The sequence below is a fragment of the Somniosus microcephalus genome, chromosome 16, assembly GCF_052327205.1.
Source record: "Somniosus microcephalus isolate GS21.2 chromosome 16, FLI_Smic_1.0, whole genome shotgun sequence".
NCBI classification, from domain to species: Eukaryota; Metazoa; Chordata; class Chondrichthyes; order Squaliformes; family Somniosidae; genus Somniosus; species Somniosus microcephalus.
The window spans coordinates 52,360,474-52,382,197 of record NC_141002.1 but is presented as its reverse complement, the minus strand read 5'-3'; the positions used below and the strand labels follow the sequence as shown (position 1 = coordinate 52,382,197).

General features: G+C 42.0%; 1 protein-coding gene across 3 annotated transcripts in view; it reads left to right on the top strand.

The window, feature by feature from the left end:
- Window positions 1–18,800, top strand: part of dennd11 (DENN domain containing 11) — a 34,307-nt gene extending 15,507 nt beyond the window's left edge. For 2 of the 3 annotated variants that reach the window (XM_086009027.1, XM_086009028.1), the window contains exons 3-9: window positions 2,156–2,314; window positions 4,878–5,040; window positions 6,577–6,715; window positions 10,462–10,590; window positions 10,843–10,993; window positions 11,317–11,385; window positions 12,366–18,800. In XM_086009027.1, the coding sequence (XP_085865153.1) occupies window positions 2,156–2,314; window positions 4,878–5,040; window positions 6,577–6,715; window positions 10,462–10,590; window positions 10,843–10,993; window positions 11,317–11,385; window positions 12,366–12,561 (1,006 nt within the window). In that variant the 3' untranslated portion in view covers window positions 12,562–18,800. The remainder of the gene's footprint in view (window positions 1–2,155; window positions 2,315–4,877; window positions 5,041–6,576; window positions 6,716–10,461; window positions 10,591–10,842; window positions 10,994–11,316; window positions 11,386–12,365) is intronic. The other variant, XR_015081377.1, reaches the window with a different exon arrangement.
- Window positions 18,801–21,724: the final 2,924 nt, after the last annotated feature.

Below are 21,724 nucleotides of genomic sequence, written 5' to 3'. Positions count from 1 at the left end.
AAGAGATTTACTAGAATGGTACCAGGAATGAGAGACTTCAGTTATGTGGAGAGACTGGAGAAGCTGGGGGTGTTATCCTTAGACCGGAGAAGGTTAAGAGGAGATTTGATAGAGGTGTTCAAAATCATGAAGGGTTTTGATAGAGTAAATAAGGAGAAACTGATTCCAGTGGCAGAAGGGTCGGTAACCAGAGGACACAGATTTAAGGAGATTGGCAAAAGAACCAGAGGCGACACGAGGAAACATTTTTTTCCGCAGCGAGTTGTTGTGATCTGGAATGCACTGCCTGAAAGGTGGTGGAAGCAGATTCGATAGTAACATTCAAAAGGAAATTGGATAAATACTTGAAGGGGGAAAAAAAATTACAGGGCTATGGGGAAAGAGCAGGGGAGTGGAACTAATTGGATAGCTCTATCAAAGAGCCAGCACAGGCACGATGGGCCAAATGGCCGCCTTCTGTGCTGAAACATTCTAGGATTCTATGATAAGCCCTCATATCAGTGTGACAAAAATGAAGCATCTGTGTCTATAATGGATCATTGTATTGATTTTGGCCACTGTACATATGGGATTAAAAAGCAGATCCACCTGTGGAAATTGGCCCCAACAGATAGACAGCAGCAAACTGCCACAGAGGACTGTGTGCCCAGTCTAGTTTACATCACAGTTTACCACTGCAGACCCGACTGGTCATTTTTGTTCTGCTGGGGAGGGATAGTTAAGTGTGTAACTTTTGAAAATTTGCAGTGCATCATTGCTTCTGTTCACTTATCTATTCACTCTTTAACAAATATGTTTGGCAGTTTGTAACCTAAGCCAAGTTTTGAGTAAAATGTTTATTCTACCGCCTTTTGGAAGTTGAGAAAGCTCACAAGGGCAAATTGTATGACCAATAACTTAAACACCATAACCAGAGTTTTCTGATTGCCCTGGCTACAAATTATATTGGGCAAGTAAAGGCAAGCTGTGGGCCACGGAGAACAAGGGCTTGTGTATGGGAGTGGACTGAGATGCAGAACTCGAGGAGAAATATCTAATGTAAAAACCTAGGGGGAGAAATTCCCCTGGTTTGCGCCTCCCGTTAGCGCCTGCGGGGAACGGTAACGGGGCGCTAAGGGGTTACCAACCAAGCGCGGCGAATTCACCTGGTAGATTTGCGCTAGCGCTAAGACTTGGCGCACCACTCTCTTGCACCCCGAAGATCATGTCGTCATCCGGTGCTTAGCGTCCCAGAAGTGATGTTCGCTCCTGCAGCATCGCCAGGCGTCGTCAACGGCAGCTGCAGGATGCGTTGTCACCTCTGCTGGCCACTTGGGGGCGCTGTTTAAAGGCAGTGGTGGTCAGGTAGGGCAAAATTTATTTATGTCCCCTTTCTGGTGCCTCCTGCTTTCTTTTGCCCCCGTGATTGTTCAGCCCTGCACTCTCTTAGAGGTGTCCAACAGACACAGCCTGAAGATTCATTCAACGCAGCATTGGCCCTTCCCTTTAAGGGAGGGAAGGAGCCTGTAAAGACTCTCGGTCCCTTTAACGCTTGATTTAGCACTCCACTTCCCTCTTAAGCGCTAAAGCAGCAAATCTTTTTTGCCCGGTGATACTTTTGCGCTCCCTGAAAAGATAGCGCCCCAAACGGGGCGCTATGCAATTTCTAGCCCCTAATCTACCCATTATGGTGAAGATGGAAGAAAATGATGATCGTAACTTCAGTTTGGTAGATGATTTTTTTTTTGTAAAAAAATTTAATTTTAAAAGAAACATTGCTGAAAAACTGTTTACCAATTTTCTTGAATTCATTGAACCTGTGCCCCATGCTTCAGTTCAGCTTTCAGCATGCTGCCCAGGGGCACCCGATCTACATGTACTCTTTGGGCTTCAGTCTGTTGGGAAAGTGCACTTCAATTCCATTCTGTCTTGCAGTGTATCTGGCTTTGAAATGTTGAGTATGTAAATCCTTGTCTGTTTCTGGCTGTAGCACATGGGTGCTAATATCAGCCTATCCTGAGACTGGGAAGGATTGATCTGATCATTACACGCATTGTATATTTTTCTAATAATGTTCAGAAAACTTAACTGAGGAGACTGTTTCCAGGTGAACTATTGGTGTTGATTGTGATTTAGTATATATTCCTGATCAGACAGCTGTCATTTATGTTTTCAGCTACTTTCGGAAAGGTAACTACTTTGGTATGGCGTGCTTTGCCAACATGCCCGTGGAGAGTGAACTGGAACGAGGCGCTCGAATGAAGTCTGTTGGAATCCTGTCTCCATCGTATACACTTCTGTACAGATACATGCATTTTCTGGAGAATCAGGTCAGGTGAGGGCTCTCATGCTAGTGGCCCTTAATATGTGGTGAATCGTTTCATAAGAATGGTGTAAACATTCACACATTTAAAAAAATCATTTGCACTTTAAGCAGTTGTCTTACTAAATAACAGCACTGGTAACAGGCATAACGATCCTCCCACTGACTATCAACACAGTGCATGTTAGGAATCAGCCTCAGGGACTCCGCGCTGCTAACTGAATATGCTTCCTGATGTTGTAATGGAGATTCTAACAGACACTAATGGATTTGCTGTACTGATGCGTTAAAGGGGGAAGTGTCTTGCAACTAACTTACTGTGCTGATGTACACTTTCAAAGTGACGATTAGTGGATTTTCACCTTAGTTTTATCTTTCTTCTTTATCCCCTGAATGCACTGACTTGTGCTTGGTATTGACTCATTCGCTAATGCTTTTGGAGAGTTTTGTTTATCCTGTGCCTTTTCATCCACTATTAACTACCTCACACCCTTTTGTTTTAATGCATTCTTGGTATCTCACCCATCAGTTTCACCTCTTAACCTGAATTACAAAACCTGTTACAGTAGTTGGTCATTTAACCCATTAACTCCTCTCTGTGATAGGACTCTGCATTCCTGATTCTTGATTTCTACTTTTTATTATGAAACTCTTGCAGTTTTCAGTTCTGATGAAGTATATACACCCAGAACGATAACCTGTCTTTTCTCTCTTCAGATGCTGAGATATCAGCTGTGTAGTTTCATCAATTTCTATTTTGATTTCAAACTTGTGCTTGGATATAATTTCGTAGATGTAGGCACCCTTCCAACACCTTGCCATATCTTGTGTGAGCCAAACACAGTTGAATAGTCCGTAAGGGTGACCCTGAGCTTCTGGTCGCCTGTCATTTTAATTCACCGCCCCATTCCCATTCAGACCTCACTGTACTCGGGCTCTTGCATTGTTCCACAGAAACCCAGCGTAAGCTCGAGGAACAGCGCCTCCTCTTCCGATTAGGCACTTTACAGCCTTCCGGACTCAATATCGAGTTCAACAATTTCAGATCATAACCTCGGCCCCTATTACATTTTTATATATTTTTTTATCCACACCTTTGTTTTGTGCCCTTCCCCCTTGTTTTCTCTCCCACTTGGCAGCTGTCTCTCATTCTGCCCGCGCATTTCACACCTAATCTAGAGCCGTCTTTTGTCTCTCCACTAGTCCTATCACCATCTTGTCTCGTCTTGAATACCTCTTAATGTCTCTTCACTTCTCTTTTGTTCTTTCATCCCCATTTCCCAGCCCCCAAACTGGCCTTTTAATCTGTTTAATTTCCTGTGTTTTCTCTCAGTCCTGACGAAGGGTTTCGACCTGAAACGTGATTCTATTTCTCTCTCCACAGATGTTGCCTGGCCTGCTGAGTTTTTCCAGCATTTCCTGTTGTTATTTCGGATTTCCAGCATCCGCAGTATTTTGCTATCGTACAGTTGAATAGTGTGCTGAAACCCCGAGGACATTGCAGTTAATCCTGTGCTTGCCTGAGGTCCATATGGATACTTTCTAGCAGTGCTTACAGAAAAATATCTGGAGCCTTCGTTTCCCCCCCCCCCCCCCCCCCCCCCGCCCTCTAATACTAAAGCTAACTCTGCATAGACCAGAGTTCAAACCTGGGACCTTCCTTGGTATCAGTAGCCGACAATCTTTGTATCTTACTGAATTAAGAGAGCCACTGTTGCAATGTAATCTAACATTCTGTCTTTTACATACTGTTTTATTAATCCTTACTGAACTGAATTGTCATCTGTGCCCTTCGGCATTATACTGCCACCAGGTATACGAGAGGCTTTCAAACTGGGTTCTCTGGACACCAGGGAGTCTACACGATTGTTAGATTTCTGTCTCATATTTTTGTATTTTTCTTTATTTCTGTACTTCCTGAGTTAGAAAGAAGAAAAATAAATAACACCTTATCATTCATCAGCCCATACTTCGATATTATTGATCCTGTGGCCTAAAAAACAAAGGGTCTTGTTGGCATTCTCTTCACCCCTCCTCATATCTCTCTTGCTGTATTGAATAATTATTATCTATGGTGGGTCTCAATGTTAGCTTGGCAAATTAGATAAAATGTGCAGTTTGGTGCTATGATCTCAGGGCTAGGAATTGGAGTGAAACTGAACCAAAATCTTGACCATTATAACTTGTGCAGAGATAAGAGACTTTCATCATATCTCCGCCTGATTTCGATCCAGAGGCAAAAGGAACACGTAACCACTGAACAATTCCGGCCTTGTGCTCTGATCCATTTTGGTGGAGACACTTGGTTATTGCCAGACAGACAGCAACAACAAGCTTCTGAAAGCTATATCCAAGAAAGGAATATTGCAAACCTTTCCTCCCCTATACATTCTGGTTAAAATCCTAACCAATCTAGGATATGCAGATTAGTTAGAACAGTATTAAATGAATTGGGTGTTAATCCTCATTGTTAGAATAGACAAAGTTTTAACAATCCAGCAAATGAATTGAGAGGTGAGATTTCCAAATTGACAGAATCCCTGAATAACTCACAGAATGTATTATGTTTTTGCAGACATCAACTTGAACTCCCCGGGCATTATGCACAGTTAGAAGCCTTTTATGAAGACAAGAAAGGTGTTTTACCTGCTGGAATGAATAACAAAGGAACCCCTACATCTCTTCAGCCCCTTCACTGGTTGCCACCTGTTAACAAGTACATGTATCCAGAGATGAAGGTAACGAGGAACACAGTTGTATAAAGCATTTAGGTAGACTCTGTCATTGTGAGCAGGCATAGGAAAAGCAATGCAGTTGTTCAGAGGTTATACAAACTCAAAATGTTAATGTAGTACTGCCTGTGTGAGGCGTCATCTGCCATGCTGAATCTGAACAGTATACTAATTTGGCACAAGATGGGAGGATGCCATTTTTAATCATTTGAAATCACTCTCGAACTAAGTATCTTGCCTTTCTAAGCACGATTCTATCCACAAATTACTTTTGTATTAAGCTCCTACTTTTAAAATTGCTACAATTGTGTACAATACAAGTGGAGATTTCCATTCTCCACTGACATTTTCGAAGGAAGAAAATTTTGAATGTGCTAAGCAGAATATAATAACTTGGGGATATTTAGGCTAATTGGCAAATGTAGCGTGTAAGTTGCAGCCTCAGGTTTCCACATCATTTTTAAACAAAAAACTTCTTTTGTACGCACAGCAGATTGTATAGCGCGCCCTATGGGAACCGAGTTCATTTCTCCATAGACTACATGTGGAGCACCTTTTAAAAGACAGTGTTGATTAAAAATGACAACAACTTGTATTTATATAGTGCCATTAATGTAGAAAAACATCCCAAGACACTTCGCTGAAGCATAATCAAAAAAAAGACAAAGAAGGGGTTAGTAAGCAAGGTGACCAAAAGCTTGGTCAAAGAGGTGGGTTTTAAGGAGTGTCTTAAAAAAGGTGGTGGGGAGAGGAAGGGTTTATGGAAGGACTTCCAGAAATTAGGCCTAGGCAGCTGAAAGCATAGCCTCCAATAGAGTAAAGGGAAAGGAGGGTGCATAAGAAGCCAGTGTCAGAGGAGGTCCTTTCTGAAAATTCCCTCACATGTAGAATGCTGTCTTTTTTTAATAAAAGGTTTGGCACAGGCAACTCGCAGCATAATCCAGTACTGAGGATGAATAGCCTATGGTGGCTAAATGCTATACTGATGTGTCAAAAAGAACATATCCCAATTAGGAATAAGATTCAAACATTACTTTACATCTGTCAGTCTAGCTTCCCTCCACATCTGAATTCTATTCATTATGAAGGGCAAACACCATTGCCCTTTTGTAGCATTCTGTCTGCTTTTCAGAATGGATAGAATTCCGATATAAAGGGGGAGTGAGCATGTGTGAAATTGCCTCTGCGTTCAGTCAACATGGTAGAATCCAGGTTAGGTCAACTTTTCACACAGCAAGGGTTTTGCCTGCGATTGGCTAATTTCACTTTCCTTGTCCCGCATTCTATTGTGTTTCGGATAATTGACCTAGCTTCCCGGACACACTGTGGCATATCCAGGATCGGCTCCTGTCCATGGAGGGAATTTACAGTAAACCAGACCTTCGGATATGAACACCAACTCCTGCTTAAAACATGCCTCGTGATATGTCACAGGATTGGATTAGTCACTGTTTGAGAATTTTCTGCCAGAAGCTTTATTCAATTCATAAACTAGCAAGTAATTTTATTGAAATGTTGCTGAAATTCTTGTCTTGGAAACAGATCACTCATCCTGCAGGATGCATGTCGCAGTTCATCAAGTTTTTCGGGGAACAGATAATGGTTCTTTGGAAGTTTGCACTTTTAAGGAAGCGGATTTTGATTTTCTCTCCTCCTCCAGTTGGAGTGGTCTGCTATAGAGGTGTGTATTTTGAATGATTTTGTCTTTTAACTTAGCTCATACTTCATAGTCTTTGTACTGCTAAGAAATGAGCAGATGAAGCATTTTACCACTTGTAATAGTGACTGTTCGCTCCATAATTGCCCAATGCCAGTTATTGACATGAGTCACTTTGTTATTGCAAGGTGCCTGCTGAAGTCATCCGGCAGAAACTTCGCAAACTTAAGTGGCATGTTTAAGCATGGGTGGCACTATTCATAACCGCAACTAAATTGAGTGGAGTCACTTTTGTTTTATTTTTGCTTCTGTAGAAATAAAAGTATTCATTAAATTTAAAGATATGTGAAACATGCAATATTGTAGAGAACCATAAATGGGTATTCCTGGGTCTTGATAGCACAGTGGCTAAATTTGCAGTTGTTGAGGTCATACAGACCAGAATGGTTCAACATTTGTCCCATGGTCTGTGCTCACATCAGCCCAGCAATGAGTCATAGTCATAGAGTTATACAGCACAGAAAGAGGCCCATCGTGTCCGCGCCAGCCATCAAGCCCTATCTATTCTAATCCCATTTTCCAGCACTTGGTCCGTAGCCTTGTATCCTATGGCATTTCAAGTGCTCATTTAAATGCTTCTTGAATGTTGAGGGTTCCTGCCTCTACCACCCTTTTCAGGCAGTGAGTTCCAGATTCCAACCACCCTTTTGGGTGAAAAGGTTTTCCTCAAATCCCCTCTAAACCTCCTGCCCCTTACCTTGAAACTATGCCCCCTGGTTATTGACCTCTCTACTAAGGGGAAAAGTTCCTTTCTATCTATCCTAGCTATACACCTCAATCAGACCCCCCCCCCCCCCCCCTCAGCCGTCTCTGCTCTAAGGAAAACAACCCCGGCCTGTCCAGTCTCCTCATTGCTGAAGCGCTCCAGCCCAGGTAACATCCTGGTGAATCTCCAATGCAATCACATCTTTCCTATAGTGTGGCGACCAGAACTGCACGCAGTATTCCAGCTGTGGCCTAACTAGCATTTTGTACAGCTCCATCATAACCTCCCTGCTCTTATATTCTATGCCTCGGCTAATGAAGGCAAATATCCCATATGCCTTTTTAACCACCTTATCTACATGGCCTGCTGCCTTCAGGGATCTATGTACATGCACACCAAGGTCCCTCTGGTCCTCTGTCCTTCCTAGGGTCCTATCGTTCATTGTGTATTCCCTTGCCTTGTTAGTCCTCCCAAAAATGCATCACCTCACACTTTTCAGGGTTAAATTCCATTTGCCACTGTTCTGCCCATCTGACCAATCCATCTATATCATCCTGTAGCCTGAGGCTTCCCTCCACGCTATTTACCACTCCACCAATTTTCGTGTCATCTGTGAACTTACTGATCATACCTCCTACATTCATATCTAAATCATTAATGTACGCTACAAACAGCAAGGGACTCAGCACCGATCTCTGCGGTACACCACTGGACACAGGCTTCCAGTCACAAAAACAACCTTCGACCATCATCCTCTGCCTCCTGCCACTAAGCCAATTTTGGATCCAATGTGCCAAATTGCCCTGGATCCCATGGGCTCTTACCTTCTTGACTAGTCTCCCATGCGGGACTTTGTCAAAAGCCTTACTGAAGTCCATGTAGACTACATCAACTGCACTACCCCCATCCACACACCTAGTCACCCCCTCAAAATTCAGTCAAATTGGTTAGACATGATCTCCCCCTGACAAAGCCATGCTGACTATCCTTGATTAATCCTTGCCCCTCCAAGTGGAGACTAATTCTGTCCTTCAGAATTTTTTCCAGTAATTTCCCTACCACTGATGTTAGGCTCACTGGCCTGTAATTCCCTGGTTTATCCCTGCTACAGGAAACTTTCTGGTATCCGGCACTGACGGGACCGAGCTGTTGCCGTTCCATCAAAACTGCCGGAGAAACCAGCGCTAATGTTAAAACATATGGAGCTTCTGAGCTCCGTGTGAAGCAACAAACCCTGTTGTTTAACAACAGCTTCAAAACAGTTGGCATAGCTTGCAAGCATCTCTGTAGCTAAGCAACAGCTTCAGCTAGACCTTGCAGAGCCACGACTGGAGAAAAAAAGCAACGAGAAGTAAAAAAACTTATCTGAACCGACTCTTGAATTTTTCCGGTGGGTAGAGCTTTCCGGACATTTAACCTCCGGTTAAACGAAAGTTTCCTGTACCTTTCTTGAATAATGGTACTACGTTAGCTGTCCTCCAGTCCTCTGGCACCGCCCCTGTGGCCAGAGAGGTTCTGAAAATTTGTGTCAGAGCCCCTGCAATCTCCTCCCTTGCCTCACACAGCAGCCTGGGATACATCTCGTCTGGGCCTGGGGATTTATCCACTTTTAAGCCCACTAAAACCGCTAGTACCTCCTCCTTCTCAATGCTAATTTGTTCAAGTATATCACAATCCCCCTGCCTGATTTCTATGCCTATATCGTCCTTCTCCATAGTGAACACAGATGCAAAATATTCATTTAAAATCTCACCTACGTCTTCTGGCTCTACACACAGATTGCCACTTTGGTCCTTAATGGGCCCTACTCTTTCACTGGTTATCCCCTTGCCCTTAATATACTTATATAAAACACCTTGGGATTTTCCTTTTATTTTGCCCGCCAGTGTTTTTTCATGCCCTCTCTTCGCTCTCTTAATTTCTTTTTTAAGTACCCCCCTGCACTTTCTATACTCCTCTAGGGCTTCCACTGTTTTTAGTCCTTTGTATCTGCCAAAAGCCTCCCTTTTTTTCCAAATCCATTCTTGTATATCCCTTGACATCCAGGGTTCCCTGGACTTGTTGGTCCCACCCTTGACCTTTACGGGTACATGTTGGCGCTGTACTCTCTATTTCCTTTCTGAATGACTCCCAGTGCTCTGATGTGGATTTTCCTACCAGTAGCTGCTCCCAGTCCACTTTGGCCAGATCCTGCCTTATCATATTTAAATCGGCCTTCCCCCAATTTAGAACCTTTATTTCCGGTCCATCCTTGTCCTTTTCCATGACTACCTTAAATCTCACCGAATTATGGTCACTGTGACCAAAATGCTCTCCTGCTGACACTTCTATCACTTGCCCAGCTACATTCCCTAGAATTAGGTCCAGTACCGCCCCCTCTCTTGTAGGACTTTCTACATACTGGCTCAAAAAGCTCTCCTGGATGCACTTTAAGAATTCCGCACCCTCTAAGCCTTTCACACTCTGACTATCCCAGTTAATATTGGGGAAGTTGAAATCCCCTATTATTATTACCCTATTATTTCTACACTTCTGAGATTTGCCTACATATCTGTTCCTCTATCTCCCCCTGACTGTTTGGGGGCCTATAGTACACTCCCAGCAAAGTGCTTGCCCCCTTTTTGTTTTTACGTTTTACCCATATGGCCTCATTAGAGGAACCTGCTAAGATATCATCCCTCCTTACTGCAGTAATTGACTCCTTGATTAACATTGCGACACCCCCTCCTCTTTTACACCTCCCTCTGTCTCGCCTGAAGATTCTATACCCTGGAATATTGAGCTGCCAGTCCTGCCTAGGTGAAGTTGTTGAAATTAACTCCAATGTTCCTGTGTTGGGAGTTAAATCTTCACATTCCTGATGGCTGTCCAGTGACCCTTTTGTTACCCAGATGAGCATGAACCAATGTTTTGTGCGCCCCCTGATTCCAACCCAACACCAGACTGAATTATCTCATGTTTCTGTGTCTGTTTCCTGCCCCCCCCCCCCCCCCCCCAATTCTAGTTTACTGCTGTTGCTGTCTGGCGAATGTTTCACTGCCTGGGATTGGAGGAGTCCCTGAATCCAAGCCTTACTTTTACATCAGTGTTGCAGATATAGAAACCCTGGAGACTGAGTTGTCTTACGTGGCCTGTAAGTATGAGAAATTCTCACATTACCTCCTAACATATCTGTAATCACCTTTTGAAGACCTAACTGAGGGCAGCATTCTTACATATTTTACATTACAACATCCACTTTGTTCTATTTGATTGCAAAATCTCAGCACATGTCCATAAGATTTTTACACAATTTGAGGCAGAATTTTTACATTTAAACGTAAGTTGGGTCTTCAAGAGCCCCATTTTGAGCAAGTGAATAACAAATTGCATTTAATGTTTTAAGGCACAACAGAAAAGATATTTGAGGAAAAGAAAGATTTGTATGATGTTTACGTCGATAACCAAAATGTGAAAACAGACCGTGAGCACCTGCAGCAACTGCTGAAGGTAAACAGTACAGATAAGGACAAGTATCGCAAGCTCAATGACCAGAGGTAAGCAGAAATCCCTTTTTTTCCCTCAGTTTTTTGTCCTCCACCATTTCCCCCCTTTCCCCATTTTCCTCAAATCCAGGGATACTTTGGGCAATTGTCGCACCCCTACTGCTGCTTCAGCACAGACCAGGGATTGAGCATGGACACTCCTGGTCTGTATTGCTCAGTGTATTGCTTCACATGGTTCTATAATTCACTCAGCCAATGGAGTGCCTTTGCCCCATGAATACTTTTTATTACTCTGATTTGGCAGGCTGAATTTTGTATGCAGGTCTGCTGAAGTGAGGCCTGCCATTTACTTGCCATGTAAATCTTTCCGACAGGCAAATGCTACTTTATTCTCAGGAGGTGGGGGGAGACTGCAGTTCCAATGAAGAGGACCTGTTCATTATGTAAGTAGCTAACAATGTTCACTTGTTGGGTGAGAGGGGAGAAAGAAGTTTGAGACTTCAGTGTGTCAGGAAAGACAGAACTCCAGCACAAATGAATTCTAACACAGCACATAGGACGTCAAATAAAATTGACCAATCTCAGACCATTTCAACTAATAAATTGAAGCCGCTGTTTAAGAAAAAACTTGTGATGACGTGCAAAATTGGGTTCGGGAAGATGTGGTGCCTTCAGGGAAATTAGACAAAGGATTGATGGAATTGGTGTGGATATGATTGGGAATGTTATAATTAGATCAGGATTCTGCATTTATGCTCCAATTGCAGCATATGGCTGTACGGTAAAATAAAAATGCACAAATCTTGGAGGGATGAGGAAGGTCCTCTTTCAGGGATTGAAGGAGGTTTCTACGAATCAATATCTGTACAGGAAACTTTTTTTTTATCTGGGACCGACGTGCCGGTTCATCAAAAATTCCAGATAACCGAAAGCTGTAGTAAAAGATACGGAGCTGAGAGCTCCGTATAAAGCAACAAACCCTGTTGCACAGGTTCAGAACAATGGCCATAAGTTCCAAGCATCTCTGTAGCTTAGCAACAGCTGCAGCCACACCCTTGCACAGCAACAGATCAAGGAAGGCAAGTAATAAAACTTACCCGAACCTACTCCTGAATTTTGCCGGTTAACTGAGATTTACGGTTATTTAGGTGCTGGTAAATTGAAAGTTTCCTGTAATTCATTCCTGCTCTATTTGCTGATGTAGAGGGATTTGCTTAGTCTAGTCTGTAACTCTTTAATGTTTCTCTTACAGACCTTGGAAGGGCTCTAATCAGAGCATTTGTCTCACAACAAAGAAGTCAGTTCTGAGCCTTATTTTTCTGTAACTGGCATCCCCTTAATGACTTGCTCCTGCATTGTGCCTTGAGGCTGTTTGACCAGTAAGCTGGCTAATATTGTCCCCGATGGTTTCTTTTGCTTGCAGGTTTTTCATGGAACAGAACAATCGCATCTTCCAGATGTTGCTGGAAGTTTCAGCGTGCCAAGATAAAACGCTGACAGCTGACCATGTAAGGAGTATGGGGTTGGACCCCCAGGGGGATCGCACCTTCCTGATGGACCTGCTTGAAGTTTATGGGATTGACGTGATGCTGGTTATTGACAATCCCTGTTGCCCGTGATCCGAGGAGTGCGACTAGTGAACTGCTATATGAACTGGGCAGGACCAAGACAGGAGGGATGAATGGATGCATAGGGTTTAGAATAAATAGAAACCAAGTGCACTTGTACCATGGCATGCCACCATTTCTTGAGTTGTGCCCAGGTCAGTTCACGGGTCACTTGTTTTCCTGCCTCTTCAGTTGTCTGTATATTTTTGGAGACTTAACCCAATGGGAGAAGTCAGGACAGTTTCACTGGAAGAAACACTAATTTGAAGGATTTTTTTATTTATAACGAAGTGTTCTTGATTTTTCACCTCCTGCTGATAAAGGTTATTGTGATTTTTTTTTTTTGTTGCCATTTGTGAATGTGTTGTATAAATAGCAGTTGTGAATTAGTACATGCACGTGTATGCATATGCGTGAATACATTTCCAGTATATCAGAGACTCCATACTACTCCACTGTGAACTGCAGAGAGCCTTCTGTGTATATACATTTTCAACCAAGATTGGATTCTACTTTTCAGGCAGTGCGCAGTTTGATTTCATGAGCACCTCTTTAAAGCGCCACTGAATGGGTTTTGTGGCATTGACAATGGTCCACTCATTTTTGATCAGGTTTCCCTTCAGATACTGAAATGTGACCATAGGAAAGGAATCCTCTTCGTTTTTCCTTGACCTGCCATATTGAAATGATACTATACCATCAAACTGGAAACTGTCCCTGCGCACAGCCTCCAAGACTTAGTCCTCGTTACTTGGCCTGTTGCAGATGCCTTTGTGATGTCCCATGTGCAAAACGAGTTTCACCATCGACTACATATCCCAACATTAGAAAGTACTGTTAGTGATTTGATTGGAGCCTTAGCATTTCAGATGCAAGGAATAAAAGGCATTTGCTAATCCAGAATAGTTTGTTTTATCTGGTGACAGAAACTTCAGCAAACTTGCTGCTAAACACAAATTCAGCAATTGGTTTATAGGTCTGACTGTATTTTGTTGCTGAACAGAAACTATAAGGGAATGTTGGAGCCTATTTGTGTAATGATCACTTAATTGGTCAAGTTGGAGAAATGTTTATCTCAATGCTACCTGCAAGGCAATTACAAGGAATAAGTTGCATACTTTTTACCACGTGTCAGCATCTTGATCTAACGGTTCAGGATGAGAAGTGCTTTGAGTGCCTTGGTTTAGAGTTGTTTGCGATATTTGTGCTGCTTTGATATTCATTTGATGAGTAGAGAAATTCAAATGAAAGCAGCATTTGACAAAAGAAAATGTAAGTGGTGCATAGAAGGAAAGCAGAAAATAGGATGGTGAAGGAAAGTTTTGAAGACTATCAGATAACCAAGGGAAATTGTAAAGGATATTATAGTTGAAGAAAGGGTAAGGCCTGGTGTAAAAGAAATCTTATGAGGTACGAAGGCATGGTGGAGATACTGAATGAGTACTCTGTCTCTCTTTTCACAAGTGTTTTAGAAGGAATGAAAGGGTAAGAGGAGGAAGTGGTGAAGCATTGGAGGGGACAACTGTAGATAAGGAACTACGACTAGGAAAAATTGATGAATCTCAAAAATAAACCAGGTAATTTTAGACCAGTCGGGCTAGCATTGAATGTTGGTAAGTTTCAAAAGCCATAATACGAGTTAAAATTATTCATTTAGTTAGATTATAGCCCAGTTTGGGTGCCTTATTTTAAGACGGATGTCATGCGCACGTAGAGGGTGCTAAAGTGATACCAGGAATATAAGATTTGTTATGAGAGACTAGAGAAACTAGGACTCTTATTTTTCTCATTAAAGCAAAGAAGGTTAAGAGCAATTATGAGGGGTTTTGATCTGGTAACTTGGGGGCAACTATTTCCGCTGCTCAGTGAGTCCGTAACTAAAGGTTATGAAGGAAAGTCTGGACACACTTTTTACGCAGAGTGTTGTTAATACATAGAATCCCCTATCAGAATCAAAAATAATTTTAAACGGGGAAATGGATAAATATTTGAAAGGCTAGGGGAATGGGACGAAGTGCATAGATAACCAGGACTGGGACGATGGGAATGGCTTCCTTCTGTGCTGTAAAATTTAAATTTAATATGGAGATTGAATGAGGAAGAATATTTGACTACTTGCTGCAGACATGGATATCCTCATCCTTTAAAAGTACTATACTATAATATAAATTACAGCAACAAAGGCTATTCAGTTTCAACTAGTTATCTAATTTTCCTATCTTTTTATATTCATTTGAAACTACTTGTTCAGTTTCCTTCAAATGATAATCTCGCCTCAATAAGCACTTGTAAAGCATTCCATGTTGTAAATCACCCACTATGTGAGGGTGGGTAGAATTCTTCTAAGTTTTCCATTGCCACTCTTGTGATGACCCCTTATTACCATTTGCCAACCTGTAGAAACAATTTACTCTTTCACTACTCTCAACCTTTCAGAATTTTGAAAACCTCTCTTCAATCCAGTGGGTGTCTTAACTTCACTGTTCCACTGAAAAAAGTCCCCATTTTTCAAGACTGTCTTAATCAGTATAATCTCTCATTTACTGATGTAATTCTAGTGAATCTTCACTGTAACCTTGCCATGGCTCTAATATCCTTTTTAATGGGAGTGTCCTGAGCTTTAGCTTTGGCCTGATGACTGGTTTGTACAAATATACACTTCCTTGCTTTTATAGTCAATGCTGCTATGTATAAAACCCAGATTCTTGTTTATTTTTTAGTGGTATTTTTCTACATGCACTTTCACAATAAGCAATAGGTTCTGTCTCAAATTATCTGAAACTTTGAGGCGGTGACTGAATTATTGAACAGGAACTATGTAATAGATATTACCAGTTTGAATTTTCTGTATCTTTTAAGGACTGTTAAGGCTCATGGAATTAATAGCAAATTTGCTAAATTGATTGAAAATTGGCAGCGAAAGAAGGTGCAGACAAATGAAAAATGTTCTGGTAGAGGGCAGTGTGGTGCCCTTATCGAGTCATCAGAAACAGTATGGAAGAGGGAGCTATAGTAATTCAATTTCTCAAAACAATGTGGTCAGGTTACTAATGTCAGAATTAAAGCATCCAAAGGGATCTAAACAAATTAAGTAAATGGGGTAATGAATGTCACTGATTTTATTGTCGATAAAGTAATGCACATTGGAACATGTCTACACAATAAATGTGCATTAGCAAAAGATTTTTGTGTAATTATTGACCTTGCTTCAATTAGCCAATCGATGTGAAACTGTTGTCAACAGAGCTCGAAGTACAAGAGACTTCTCAAGGGCATTTGTATAACTTGTTGAGATCATATCTAAAATATTGTCAGCTTTCAGTATCCTAACTTCTAGGAATAAAATTGGCCCTTCTGATTTAACCCTTTTACTCAACTCAGAACTTAGTTAGTTTGCTGGGGAATATTGGCACTAAAGCTTCAGTAAACATAGAGCTGTACTGCCACACATGCCGCTGTCTTTATAATAAATCTAGAATTTTATGTGAAGTGATAAATTTAATTTTTAATGTTTTACCACAGGTGCTGTAGTATGGAGCGTCTAGTACAATTTTTCACCAATCCTTTCTCTGAAGGCAAGACTTGCATACATTTTTTCCTAATTTAGATTTTAGAAATGCTTCTATTATCCAATAATTTTATGTTGTGTTTAAAAGGTGAAATTTTGCTTCAGGTGTTGTGTGACTGAGATTATGTTCTATTTTTGAAGCTGTGAGGATCAATACCCAAAAGGGCAAAGATCCAGTTCATTACAGATCTGTTTTAATGGCGAGTTGCACTCTCTACATTCCTATCTGTGGAACAGTAATGGGGTGGTGGGGTTACTTAATGCTGGACTGATGTTGATACATTGAATTTAGTTGTGCTGTGCTTTAACTACCATGCGTGCGGGGCCTACACCCCATTATGTAGCTAATCTGTGTGATCTTTTTGTTTAGTTACTTTCATAGTCAGTCTGTTGCTCTCGGTTTATGTGTATTGCAGTGTTAAATTTCAGGAAGTATATAGTTACCCAATGTGTGTGTGTCTGTGTGTGTGCCTGCCAGCTGGCCCAGGAACATTTTGTGGTAGAGAATGGGCACTGAATGAGTTCCCTATCTCTGCCTCTCAGCCAAAGTAGAGTGGGTATTTCCTTAGCCACGCTGTTGTTAAATTACTACTCTGCACATACCAGAGCTATACCTGCCCATCCATGTCTTTATTGGTACAAGTGGTGATATCGACACTTATCACAATACATTTTATCTATTCAGTCATTTCTATGAGTAGTGGTGTATTCTGATTTTTTTTGGCTGTATTTGTAAGCTGTTTTAAGGATATCTTGACACCTATGTCTCCCAGTGCTACTAACATCAGTAGCATTTTCAGACAGTAAAGCATTGACTTTTTTTATTCCTTTGCTGCATTCAGCACATACTAACATTCCTTAATGTTAAGGTGCAGTTAAGCAGCAATAACTAACTTATGTTAACAGGAACAATGAATAGTCTGATTGATGGATGTAGGGGTGGGTGTATAATTACGACTGAAATACTCCAATTGTAATTGTATAGCCTGTACTGGAACAAGTGCTGATGCTATGTATATGACCTAAACCAACAGTGCTCTCGCACAGTATGTCCAAGTATTGAACATGCAACCAGCCTTCGTAGTCTTTTGTATGGTGTTCCTGGTCTCTTTCACCTGTACATTTAGAAACATTTAACAAGGTTACATGGGCATGAGGTGGATAGCAGGTTTACAAAACATGATCCAACAATCTGGGCATAGAGTTTGTGTTCATTTATCCTATCATTGTAAACCACCACATCTTAATGTGTCCTTTTTTATTTCGATGCAGTTCCCTAAACTTCCTGAGAAGAGAATGGAGTACATTTTTTGTTCCAACAAGGGGCCTTTTATTTATGGCTATAAAATAGACAGTCCCTTTTGGTCTGTAGATGTAAAATAACTACCTTGGCAGCATTTGGAAGTGTTTTCCACTCGATTGCTCTGGTATGATGCATGTCCACCTGAATCGATGTGTCTAGCTATGGCGAATCCTCAAGAGCACTGAGTCTGTCTCAGACACTGCCCTACAGAGATCCGCTTTCAACTCCATTTTAACTGAAGTGATACTGTAATCCAATCATTTCCAAACATGGAAGGGAATATGTAGGCACCAACATCTAGCATATCTCATTCCTAGAATACTTTTTTTTTGCCTTTTACCACATGATATTAAAAAGTTTGATAGAATACTTTAAGTTGCTTCGATCTGATTTTAATAAATTCAGAAAGCTGAGTCCAGTAAATTGTTTTGTGACTTTTTGTAAAGTGTGTTTCTGTCCATCACTAATGCACTTAGTAGGGTAGTGGCATTCAGAATGGGTGCTCCATTCTGTGCTGGCACCTTGTAATCACTCTTCCTCCTCTGCTGGAGAAGCTAACAGTCTTCAGCCAGTGTCCTATGGAGAGATGGTAAGTGACTGTCCCAGGATATCGCTTTAGGTTTATGATGGCAGACATTAATCTAACTTTTCTAGGTATGACGATGGAGAAAGGAAAAGATGATGTTGGTAATTGGTATTTATTTTTGAACGTATTAGGAAGATAGCTGAATGACCTTTTTTCACTCTTGCCTCCACGTTTTTTGACACATTCTTGGCTTTACAACAAAAAAAATGTTAATGGCCATAACCTGCTCAGCAGGCCCTGAAATGTTAGTTATCTGTTAAGGTGCACCAGTATTAGTTTATGTTGACATTAATCAAAGTGCAAATGGAACATAGTAAAGAGGAGTGGGATGGGGAAAAATCTATACTGCCCCCCTACCACTAGTCTGTAGGATCTTGGTGGAAACCAAGGCTCTTAACCATCGTGTTATGAAATTGTGCATACTGTTTTGAAGGACTTTTATTCATTTGCTTAAGACTCTGGATTTGAAGTTCTAATTATGCCAGAGGTTAAGAAATGCTGTTGCAGAGATGGCCTTAAAGAAATGTTTTGTGAGGCACTGTGTGAAACTTGTATGTACTTTGCTGATGATGGGGTTAGGCGAACATGAGAGAGAGGATAGAAAATTTGGATTTTTAAAAAAATAACTGCTGTCAAGATTACTAAAAGGGACTTGATTTTTTTTAAATAAAAAGTATATGTGAAGGGATGTAAATTTCTCACTGTTTTCTGTGGATAATTTTGTACTCTGTAAATCTGGATAGATGATGTGCCTAATATATTTTCTAATTAAAAGTTATCTGCAGCAAATCTTGTGTTTTTGTGTCAGGTGTGATCTATTCCTGTCATGCTGATATTCATGTTTAAGCCAGATTATGTACTTGTAAAAGAGCATCTGTTTTAATTGGGCCTGTTACAACATGCTGTGCACCTAGAGCATCATATTAAAAATTTACTGCAGCTTTAACCCATTCGACAGTGATTGCACCTAATCTACATTAGAAGCAAGTGGTGAGGATGGTTAGGACAACTGGTGGGAGATTGGGAATCTTCAAAAGTTTGTTTCTATTAGGCTGCTTCAGTGCTTTGCCAGCTGTGGCTCCGTGGGGGGAGCACACTCGCCTCCGAGTCCGAGGTGTGGGTTCAAGTCCCACTCCAGAGACTTCAGCACAAAAATCTAGGCTGACACTCCAGTGCAGTGCTGAGGGTGTGCTGCACTGTCTGAGGTGCTGTCTTTCGGATGAGGCGTTAAACCAAGGCCCCTACTGCTCTCATGTGAACGTAAAAGATCGTATGGCACTATTTTGATGAAGAGCAGGGGAGATATCCCCGGTGTCCCAGCCAATAGTTATCCCTCAATCAACATCTAAAATAGATTATCTGCTCATTATCACATTGCTGCTTGTGGGAGCTTGCTGTGCGCAAATTAGCTGCTGCGTTTCTTACATTGCAACAGTGACTTCACTTCAAAAAGTACTTCATTGGTTGTAAAGCGCTTTGGGACGTCTGGTGGTCATGAAAAGTGCTCTATAAATGCAAGTTTTTTTACAAAGTAAGCATGTGTGTAAGGCTGTACAGAAAATCAGTTTCTTGCTCCTGGACTCGATATAGCCAAGCTATGCAGATCAATAGGGTTCATGTGGATGACTTACGCTATACCAGAATTTACCCATTTGAACACTAAAGGAGATCAAGCAAACTCAAGATTATGACCTCCACGTTCATTCTGGAAATTTGAGCTGCACGTCAACATTACTGCGTCTGCAAGGAATGCTACTAGTGAAGCTTAACCTGCTGCTCCTACCTATTTAATCCTCCCCCAGACTGTTGTTACTACTACCATATGTTTCAACAACAACTTGCATTTGTATAGCGCCATTAATGTTGGAAAAAAATCCGAAGGTGCTTAAAGACACGAGAAAAAATGGATGCCGACCAAAAGGCGAAGAGATTAGACATAACCAAAAACTTGGTTAAAGACTGGGGTATTAACTAGGGTCTTAAGAAGTGTCGAAGGAGTGAATTGTAGAGTGTGGAGCCTGAAAACAGCTGACCGTGGGGTGACGGGCTGGAGAAGGTTAGAGAGAGGGGGCGAGTGACTCCATGGAGGGATGTAATCATGGGAGATGATCATCAGCAAAGACAAGGTGATGGGTGAGCCTGCAGGGAGAAAAAGGATGGGGTTCACTGGGATGAGCACTGGTACATGTAGAAACATACTATTACAAGGGTGATTAGAGGGGCAAAGAGAGACATGGAAAAAAACAAATCTGCAGGTGCTAAATAATGGGCCGAAATACTTTTCAGTACTTCAACAGTAAGAGGGCAGTTAGAGATGAGGTGCGAACAATAACGAGCTCGAATTGGAGGATAAGCATGAAGTATTGGCAATTACGGAGATGGGGAAGGGTGAGGCTATAGAGGGATTCCTACATTACAACAGTGACTACACTTCAAAAGTAATTCATTGGCTGTGAAGCACTTTGGAACGCCCTGAGGTTGTGAAAGGCGCTATATAAGTGCAAGGCTTTTCTTTAATTACAAGGATAAGAATAAAAATTTGAAGTATATGGGGACCAATAGCTAATGTAGGTCAGTGAAGACAGGAGCGATAGGAAGGTGGGAATAGTGCACAGGCAGCAGAATTTATGACGAGCTGAAGTTTACGGAGGGTGAAGGATGGGAGTCAGTCAAACAGCATTGGAAAAATAGCAAAATACTGCGTATGCTGGAAATCTGAAATAACAGAAAATGCTGGAAAAACTCAGCAGGCCAGGCAATATCCATGGAGAGAGAAAGAGTCAACGTTTCGGGTCGAAACCCTTCTACAGAACTGAGAAGAAAAGGCAGGAAATTAAACAGATTAAAAGGCAGTTTGGGGGCTGGGAAATGGAGGGGATGAAAGAAGAGATATTCAAGGTGAGACGAGATGGTAATAGGACAGGTAAACAAACAAACAATGGCTCTAGATGAAGTGTGAAATGCGCTGGCAGAGTGAAAGACAGCTGCCATGTGGGAGAGAGAAAAAAAAAGGAAAAGGCACAAACCAAAAGTGTGGATAAAAAATATAATAGTGGCCGAGGTTATGATCTGAAATTGTTGAACTCGATATTGAGTCCGGAAGGCTGTAAAGTGCCTAATCGGAATATGAGGTGCTGTTCCTCGAGTATACACTGAGCTTCCGTGGAACAATGCAAGAGGCCGCAGACGGCGAGGTCTGAGTGGGAATGGAACGGTGAATTGAAATGACAGGCGACGGGAAGCTCAGGGTCAGCCTTACGGACTGAAAGGAGGTGTTCCGCAAAGCGGTCACCCAATCTGCGTTTGGTCTCCCCAATGTAGAGGAGACCACATCGTGAGCAGCGAATACAGTATACTAGATTGCAAAAAGTACAAGTAAATCGCTGTTTCACCTGGACGGGGTGCTTGGGGCCCTGGACAGTGGGAAGAGGGGAGGTATATGAGCAGATGTTGCATCTCCTGCGCTTGCACAGGAAGGTGCTGGGCGAAGGGGAAGGGATGCTGGGAGTGATAGAGGAGTGGACTAGGGTGTCTCGGAGGGAGCGGTCCCTACGGAATGCTGAAAGGGGAGGGGGAAGATGCGTTTGGTGGTGGGATCATGTTGGAGGTGGCGGAAATGGTGGAGGATGATCCGTTGAATGTGGAGGCTGGCAGGGTGAAAGGTGAGGACAAGGGGAACCCTATCGTGGTTCCGGGAGGGAGGGGCCAGGGTGAGGGC